The 10,113-nt window shown below is 34.2% G+C and overlaps 1 protein-coding gene and 1 pseudogene across 1 annotated transcript; both read left to right on the plus strand.

Annotated features, from left to right (window-relative positions):
- Positions 1-1,494, plus strand: LOC145127171 (putative serine/threonine-protein kinase PBL22 pseudogene; annotated as a pseudogene).
- Positions 1,495-3,416: 1,922 nt separating this feature from the next.
- On the plus strand, positions 3,417-3,806 carry LOC145127172 (uncharacterized). Its single transcript, XM_079062416.1, has one exon. The coding sequence runs from the start codon at positions 3,417-3,419 to the stop codon at positions 3,804-3,806; it is 390 nt and encodes a 129-aa protein (XP_078918542.1).
- Positions 3,807-10,113: the final 6,307 nt, after the last annotated feature.

The following is a 10,113-nucleotide window of genomic DNA, read 5'->3' on the forward strand; positions in this document are numbered from 1 at the left end:
ATGTCAGACTCACCTACCAACAACTTTGACGAGACTTTAGTCATTGGGCGTGGAGGATTCGGCAATGTGTATAAATGTCGGATCAAGATAGGGTTAGTAAGCGAAGTTGCAGTTAAAAGGTTGCACTCCATGTCCACCCAAGGGGCCCATGAATTTGAAGCGGAAGTTAAAGTTCTTTCTAAGCTTCGGCATGGTAATCTTGTGTCTCTGGTTGGTTATTGCAATGAAGGAAATGAGATGCTCCTTGCTTATGAGTTCATGCCCAATGGGACACTTAAAGATCATCTTCACAAAACTGATTCCAAATTATCTTGGTTACGACGACTCAAGATATGCATAGGTGCGGCTCGCGGATTAGACTATCTTCACACAGGCACATCAACCCAAAATGGAGTTATACATTGCGATGTTAAGGCGTCCAATATTCTGTTGGATGCAAACTTTGCTGCTAAAATTTCAGATTTTGGATTGGCCAAAGTTGGTCCAATAGATCAGACACAAACTTATGTCAGCACCAATGTCAAAGGGACATTTGGCTATATGGACCCGTCCTATTTCCATACTGGAAAATTGACAAGAAAATCTGATGTTTATGCCTTTGGAGTTGTATTGTTTGAGGTATTGTCCGGGAGGCAAGCGGTAGATTCAACGCTTGATGAAGAGCAATGGGGCTTTGCACCTTGGGCCCAAAGCCAAATCAAAGAGGGAAAAGTCAATGAAATTATTGACTCTAGACTGATAAGACAAATCTCAAAAAAATGTTTGAAGCAATTTGTAAGCATAGCAGGCCATTGTTTACGTACTAAACCAAAAGATCGCCCTACCATGGCTGAGGTTGTCTTTAAGCTCAAGTCTATTCTGTCGCAAGAAAGGGAAAAAAAGTTTTCTGTCGTTAATACAGAAAAATTACTTTACAAGGTAAGGGATTTTTTTACTTGCAACTTTGACATGATGTCAGATGGTAGGGTAAGAAGCAAATCTGTGATGTCTGATGTTGCAGTAAGAAGCAAATTTGTGATCCCTGATTTTATAGGAGGAAGCAAATCTGTGATGTCTGGTGTTGCAGTAGGAAGCAACTCTGTAATTTCTGGTGTTGCAGTGGAAAGCAAATCTTTGATGTCTGCTGTTGCAGTAGGAGGCAAATCTGTGAAGCAGGATGATAAAGTCCCTAGCAAATATGATTTTAGTGCTCAAAATATCCCGAAATCTACAACTGGAAGTATCAGAATATTTACATACGATGAGTTGGTAAGTGCAACAAATGATTTCAAAGACATGGAGCGTTTTCCTACTTCTTATGGATCCATTTACAAAGGTTGGGTTGATGAAAAGTCATATGCACCCACAGAATGTGGAGTTGGTTTGGCGATATATGTTAGGAAGGAGGAGAATCTAACCTGGAAGCTAATTTCAATATGTAAAATGATGAAGTGGGACTTACTTTGGATAGCAAAATTGATAGACCTTGTATTTTTCATTCTCTATGACCTTTAATTTTTAGCTTATATATTAAGGCACTGAACTACATTGACAATTTGGCTGGACCTTGTATTCTTCATGCTTTGTGATTTTTTCTAGCTTATATATTAAGGTACTGAACTACATTGACAATTTGGCTGTGCAGTTGAACTTGAAAATATTAGAATTCAGTCATCCCAATATTACCAAACTTTTGGGATATTGCTTGTCTAATGTAAGTATGTTTTGGGTATATGAGCTCATTACAGGGATATGTTTAGATGATCATCTATTCACAGGTAAGCTGTAAGCATATCTTTTGGACTTCCATCTTACAGATTGGATACATGTTAACCATTTTGATGCAGCACCAGATAGAACTCCACTTTCTTGGGCTGCACGATTGAAAATAGCACAAGGAGCAGCTCAAGGCCTGTCTTTCTTCCATCAGAGGAATCGTCCAGCTTATAACAATTTTGAGGGCAATCATATATTGGTGGACAGGGTAATGTAGTCTGCCTTTGACTTGCTTGCATTTTGCATGGAAAAAGTAACATCAATTTTAGTTTTTCCTTTCTTGCATATTTTCAGGATTTTAATGCTCGGCTATCGGATTATAAAATAGACAATTTACTTGCCCCAACTGGCTGCACTACTTTCAAAAGAGACAAATTGGATGGTATTTTTGGACCTATGCCTCTTCAGACCTTTTATTGTTGCGCGGCGCAACACACGCGCAACACTTTTCATCTTGCAGCTGTTTGTTTTTTTTTTTGAAATCTTCAGAGTAAAAACCTCTGCCCGTGTTGTGTTTGGCGCAACACTTATATTGCCTCTTCCAATCTTTTCACCTTTTTTTTTTCGTTTTTTTTTTTGCTTATTCTAGTTGAAATTTTTTTTTTTGTTTTTTTTATATTGAATAATGATAATTTATGGATGAAACATTATTATTTTTTGCAAAAATATCCTTATTTTTTGTTGAGTTATCATTATTTCTTGCTGAAATATCAAAAATTCTTGCCAAAATGTCATACATTATTAAACTTTTGGTATTAAAAAAACTATTTTCTGTTTATAAAATCAGTTTATTTTAGTTTTTTAATATCTGCAGCAGCATACAGATGATAAAAAAACAAACACGCTTCTTATTACAGTCTGTAGCCGTTTGGTCCACTTCTTCTACTTCAGAGGTAAAGGGTTGCAAAGGTGGTCCACAGACTTCATGAATTTTTGCTTCAGAAAAACAAACAACACCTAAGTCTCATTTCAGTCCTTTATTTGTTTTGTCATGTGTTGGTCATGTGTTGGTCCTTATTTATCGGTAGTGGAGGTTTCCCTTGTAACTTTGTTTATGTTTTTCTAATTTTCAATACGATTGAGGTGCTCTCTCTCTCTCTCTCTCTCTCTCTCTCTCTCTCTCTCTCTCTCTCTCTCTCTCTCTCTCTCTCTCTCTGTGTGTGTGTGTTAAATATAGCATATTTGGTGTTATTGTTAAGGTACTCATTTCTAACCACCAAATGAAAAGGTATAAATATAATGGTTAGGTTGCAAGGGTTGCAATGGTTTAAGTTGTGTACTTGCTTGCTTACTCTCAACTTTTCATTTTAAATGAAGTTTATAACATTTTTCTAAAAAAAAAACATTCCTTTAGTGTTATTGTTATTGCTCTCTCTCTCTCTCTCTCTCTCTCTCTCTCTCTCTCTCTCTCTCTCTCTCTCTCTCTCTCTCTCTCTCTCTCTCTCTCTCTCTGTGTGTGTTAAATATAGCATATTTGGTGTTATTGTTAAGGTACTCATTTCTAACCACCAAATGAAAAGGTATAAATATAATGGTTAGGTTGCAAGGGTTGCAATGGTTTAAGTTGTGTACTTGCTTGCTTACTCTCAACTTTTCATTTTAAATATAATGTTGCTGAATTTGTCGAACAACATAATCATAAGTTGTTTGGTAAGGATAATATGTTTTTGTCTTGTACAAAGAGGAAACTTGATTATTCACAGGTGATCTTTATTCATAACTTGTCAAAGCAAAATATTGGTGCCTCAAGAGCACATAGATTTTATTCCGGACTTCAGGGTGGTTCTGACATTCGAGGTGGGTTGGTTTCTGATTTCAAGAACAGTACGAGAAATCTCAATTCTTACATAGGTGCCAGGGATGCACAATTCCTTGTAGTGAAGATGCTGGAAAGGAAAAAAAATATCCCAAGTTTTTCTTTCGATTTTAGAGTTGTTGAGAAAAAAATGAATTCGATTTTTTGGGCTGACGAAACTGCAAAGTACAACTACAATGCTTTTGGAGACGTTGTTTCTCTGGATGCCACATTCAGCATGAATAAGTATTTTTAATGGTAGATAAGAATTGTACAAGGCTACTTGCTTCCAATAACGCTTACCAAGTTTTATTTTTTTAAACATATATGATATGGTTTTCGTACCTTTCACTGGGATAGATAATCATAAGAAATGTGTGACTTTTGGTGCTGGACTTTTGAGTAGAGAAGATGCTAGTTCTTACTCTTGGCTGCTTAGAGCATTTTTGAAAGCATTCAAAAAACAACCTACGCTTGTTCTTACAGATCAAGATCCAGCTTTAAACAAGGCTGTTAATGAAGTATTTCCAATGTCAGCACATAGGTTTTGTATGTGGCATATTACAAAAAAAAAACTTCCAAACAAGGTGAATATTTTTTTTATATTCAACACAAACTCACTATGTTTACCTTGTTAGCACATATTGTTCAATCAGAAATTAACTATTTCAGAACAAAATCTATGCCACAACTACAATTCAAAACCGGCTTCTGCTAGAATTTAAGAAACATTATGTTAGAATTTTAAACGAAATTCTGTTAGAATTTATAATCTACACCATTCATACCCTTCATTCCTTGTGCAGCACAATTATATATTTTATACTAACATATATTTATTTTTCAGATAACATCGCAACTAGCCACAAACTTAGCTTTTCGAAAGCGTTTTCACTCTATAATTTGTAATTCTAAGCTGGAACCACATGATTTTGAAAAGGAATGGAAATCTTGTTTAAATGAGTTTAACATTTCAAATAACAAAATGGTTGCAAGAGATGTATGGGTTGCGTAGACGTTGGGTACCTGCATTTTTCAAGGACATACCGATGTCTGGTCTTATGAGAACTCATCATTGTCGGAAGGCCAAAATTGGTCGTTTTAGAACAATACCCTTACTCGTTCTTATCTTTTAATGTTTATGATGACATTTGAGGGTGTTATGGAACGGCAAAGGCGTAATCAAGTTATCAACGACTTTAACACTGCTACAACACTTCCTCGATTCATCACATCTAGTCCAATTGAACCACATGCTTCAAAGGTTTACACTCGTAAAATTTTTTATCAGGTGTAGAAAGAGATATCAGATTCTGATAACACTTGTTTCCAAATGAGTGTTACTTCTAATAATGGTGTTGACACTATTATTGTTTTGGAGAAGCTAAAGAACATAACAACAAGGCAACCATCAAGTCCTGTTGTTGATGACAAACTTGAGGAATACCATTACGATCGTCTTACAGAGGATACCCAATACATCGTACGTTATTACTTTAACAATTCATAATTTTTTTTTTTAATCACACAACAATACTTTATTACTGAAACTCATATTTTATCATACATATTCCAGGTTACACACTCAACAATAGATGGTTCATACAAATGTACCTGCATGCATTTTGAACATGTCGGTATTTTGTGTAGGCCCATATTTTGTGTTTTTAAGTGCTATAGTATTGAACAGATTCCTGAAGAATACATTATGAGACGGTGGCGTCGGGATGTTGTTCCAACATAATTGCTTAAAAGGCGTTTTTCTAATTCTTTACTAGACTCTAACTCTGACATGACAGCTATTGAAATTTTTTCAAACGTAGATCGTTGTGTTTCATTTTTAAGCCATGATGCATCGAAGTTAAAGTCATACCTTGAAGAGTTGAATAAGTTGAAGAAAAAATTTGTAGATGATTGTCCAGCCCCTGAGATGCCATCAAGAGAATCATTCTACAACCAAATTATAGGCGTAGAATTAACTAATGATGCTCCCAATATTGACAATCCATTAGATATTCGTAATAAGGGAACTGGCAGTCGTGGTAAGAGATTAAAATCAAAAAAAGAAATGCTGGAAAAAGTTTGTTCGAAGCCTAAGCGAAAGTGTGCTTTATGTAAACAGATGGCTAACCATGATAAACGAAATTGTCCTCTTAAAAAAACGTGTCCAAGTAGTATGCTTTATATGTAGTTTTTCTTTTAATATTATATTACAGTAAAACGTTTTTGTTTCATCTTTATTTCTTTTAATGCTTACAAATTTCATAGTCTTTAATAAAATTGTCATATAGTGTTATACACTTTTGCATAATTTGTAACAATTCTTATCTACCATTAATGAGTATCCTAACTTGTAACAACATAATCTTCATACATTCTACCACGATTAATGTGTATCCTATCTGAAATATAACATTGAAACAAACATGGAAAATCATAATGTTCATATATTCTACCACTTGTAAAACACCACATATATTCTATCAGAATATCTTCTACACATAATATTCTTGAAAAACAAAACTTACATGTGCATTACAAACCATCTTTCAACAACTTATTTTGTTACACTTTACCAATTGTAACATAAGTTCTTATATTCTTCCAGAACATTATGTAAAGACAATTCTAACAATTCTTACACATGATTATTTTGTATCCTATCTGACATATAACATTGAAACAAACATGGAAAATCATAATCTTCATACATTCTACCACTTGTAATCAAGCAGATATATTCTATCAGAATATCATGTACATATACTTAAAACAATTTACATACACCATTAATGTCTACAATAACTTGTATCAAACTACCACAACAAATGCATATCATAATTACATTCTTTAAAAACAAAACTTACCTTTACATTACAAACCATCTTTCAACACATTATGTATTTTCATAACTTTCATATCCATATACACATTCCAACATCAATCAAATACTAACGATTACCAAAAAAAAACTAATAGAACAAACACCATTCACATTCAACTGTTTCTCAAAAACAAACAATTCTAGAACATAATAAAACACATCAACATTGTTCCCCAAGCAAAATACTTAGACCAAAACAAACCATGCTACCAAAAGTCTTACACCATAAACCATCCTACCATGATAAACTGTTACCCCAAAACACACAATACTAGACCAAAATAAAACAACATAACAAGTTCCCTAAATAAAAAACATAGACTTAAACCAAACATACTACCAAAAGTCTTTCAACACCAACCATCCTAACATCATAAAATGCCCATCTTAAAATCGACGCCTTCCACGTTTCTGCTTCTCCCTGATTTCCTTCACTTCATTCATCATAGCCAATATCTGCAACGGATCGAGCCTCTCATACGCTTCTGCATCTTTCTCCAACATACTTTTATGTTTGTTGTACTCCGATTTCATAAGCTTTGCCATGTATTTGATTCGTAGATTATTTAATGCAAGTAAATCACTATATTTTTTTCCTATAAAACCGCAATCCCAACGCCCTTCATTTTCCCCCATATATGACTCCATATGCCTCATAAGATATACTCCACAGTCTGATCCTTATTTCTCTACTTTCCATGTCATTTTCATTACACGAGCTTTAATCTTGTTGAAAGCTGTTGACTTTTGGTAATTCTCTGTTTTTAAATAGTTCCCAAGCAACTTTTTCTGCGATTCAATACAATCATTTTACAATTCAATACTAAACTCATGTTTTTTAAATCTTTCAAAAAATAAAGCTTCAACATACCACATGAACGGGTTTTATTCCATAGATTTCCTCAACATAACCATTTCGGGTCACATGGTCTATAATGTAGTATGTTGGAACCCTTAGATCAAAGCATATCAGATAATATTTGCTTTTATCAACTATTGGGAAGAAAACCTGTTACAAAACACATAGTAGTCCAATAAGCTAGTTTTGTATGTTAGGATAATAATTGATAAAAAACAATGTTTAATTAAATCACCAGTCCAATATCCTTCAGTTTTTCCTGTTTTGGTAACTTTTAAGGTGGAGTTTCAACATCGAATCAAATAATTTTTGAGTTCTTTCAGGTGACAATGATCCACCCAGTATCTCTTCTGCCTGTACAGATTAATAAACCAATCAATAAAACACATATTATTGGACTGGAACTAAATTTAATTTAAATACTTTCCAAAAAATTTGTGTCAAAGAAAACTCTAGAAACTGATCCTACATCCCTGAGTTCCTCCATTCTGTTGAGTAATGATGACCAACGATCAATGATTATCGCATGAATAAACGTGTTGCTTTTAAAAAGATATGCGAATCCTTGATGCAACACATGCCCGCTACCAATGTTCCATATTTCTTCCCTGCCCGACAATTATAAAATGATCAATTTTATAACACCACATTTTAAAAGCAAACCACTAAATTCTATTATTTAACTTACCCATAATCTCTTTTTGATGCAAAAACTGAATTGTATAACGACATTTCATCCTTGTTCACCTTGTCACTCATTCTAACAATCCTTTCAACAAAAGGTGATTTTCCATATACAGGTACCTTTTGATCTCTTTTTCCCATTTTTCCATTTTCATCATCTTCCTCACATACCTCAACTGTTTCCAAGATTTTCTTTCCTCTTTTTTTTTCTTTTTTATAACTTTCCAACACAGCCTCATCTGTCATTTTAATTGTTGTTGCCAACACTTCCGGATGCTCCAAGAATTGTGAACAGGTTAGATTATCTGTATTATCTACCTTATCCATATTAGGTGTACTGAAACCTCCACCATCATCCCTCTTTTCCCCATGAACTACCAATCCTCTAACTGGAGAGAATCCTGCTTCTTTACCAACATCTGCCTCTCCTTTGTTACTATGACCATCAACACTAGCTTCTTTATATTTCATTCCTCCAGTCTCTGCATTATTCACTTCTTTGAACAATTTTTCATTTTTTTCACACCACTCCTTCAAGATCAAGTTGTCTGGGTATTTCTCAATTCCATGTTTTAGAGCTTTTTCAATATTCTTCTTTTCGGACAATATTACTCCATAGCTATGCTCGATAACAACCACGTATGCCTGTAAGTTTTATATTAACATATCATTATTAATATTCTAAAACCATTAATGTTCCACTTTCCAAATAACTCAATAACTATAAATCAAATCATACAATTTAAATCAGCCACGTATGCATTTATGTTTCATATTAACTTATCATTTTTTACAATTCTGAAAGAAATAATGTTCCATATTCTTAGTGAATTTATAGCTTACCTCCTCGTCACCATAATCCCTCATCATCCCGTCCAACATCTCATCTTCATCAACCATTCCATCATCATCACCAATATCTTCAAAGTTTTCCGGTAACTGCCTACCAAACCCCCCAACACTAATCTCCAACTTCTCTATTTTTTCAAGTAAAGCACCCGTAACGTTTCTAACAAACAGTAACCTTTTCACTATCTTCAAACCTGTGAACTTCATACTATATACATACACCAGCTACATCAAAAAGATTAAAATTCATTAATTAATTCATTATACATATTCCTGTTGTAAAGTAAAGTAAATATTTAATATAGACAACAATATTACCGTTAAAACGAGTATAGGTCCACTGTAATAGCATGTCTTATCATCTCTTCTCCACAGTTGTTTTCTGCTTACCAAACAATCTAGAATATACTTGCACCAATCAATTTTAGAGAAGTCTTTTACCAAGACCAACTTATTCACAACATTAATTTGATTGGTACCACTCAAAGTTGATTCAACAAATGGGTTAATGAAAAGGGTAAGGAAATTCAGCCTAAACATAAGACTGTCTTGCTTTGTGTTTTTGATCCTTTTCATGTATTCTTCACCATTGAACCCTTTTTTATCATACTGGCATTTCCATTCTTGCAGAATTTCATTATCTGTATCACAACTACTGAAGCTCAGAAAGTCTTCCCACACATTTGGTAAACCCAATATGTCATGCACTGTGTCTTTCGTAATTGTTATGACCATATTTTCCAGAACTAGACGGCTACTATCTGGATCATAGTGATCTAACAGATAGTAGTTAAGTAAACCCGGAGTAGTGTCTATGTCAATATGATGAAGTGAACCAAATCCCATTGACACAATCCCATTTTTCTTTGCGGGTGACATTACTTTCACAGCTGAACTTATCCTTCCAGGAGTCATCCTAGTTGCAAGTCTTCTATAACCTTCTGGATGGTCCTTGCTTATTTTTCTAACCTTCCCCTCTATTGTTTTGATTTTATCATTTTCATGTTCTACTTTTCCTTTCTTTCTCATTGGACTTTTCTTTGAATGTCCATCTTGCGCTACCTTTTTCCTTTTTACAACTTTTTCCTTATCTTCCATATCCACACCAATTTTAGCCTTTTCATTGTCTTTCTTTGCCCCACTAATACTCTCCATAAAAATCTCATTTAAACCTCTTGGTTTTTTCCTTTCACCACTTGCCTCTGACGATTTCTTATTGTCCTTAACAAGTGTATTTCTAGCAGAACCTTTCCTTTTCAGCCTTCCTACACTTGTGCTGTCAATTTG

Source organism: Lactuca virosa, chromosome 7 (genome assembly GCF_052849685.1).
Source record: "Lactuca virosa cultivar CGN04683 chromosome 7, Lactuca_virosa_CGN04683_v6, whole genome shotgun sequence".
In the NCBI taxonomy this organism is placed as follows: Eukaryota; Viridiplantae; Streptophyta; class Magnoliopsida; order Asterales; family Asteraceae; genus Lactuca; species Lactuca virosa.

Excerpts from the sequence above, each read along its gene's own strand:
- LOC145127172 (XM_079062416.1), top strand. The coding sequence starts at position 3,417 with ATGTTTTTGTCTTGTACAAAGAGGAAACTTGATTATTCACAGGTGATC.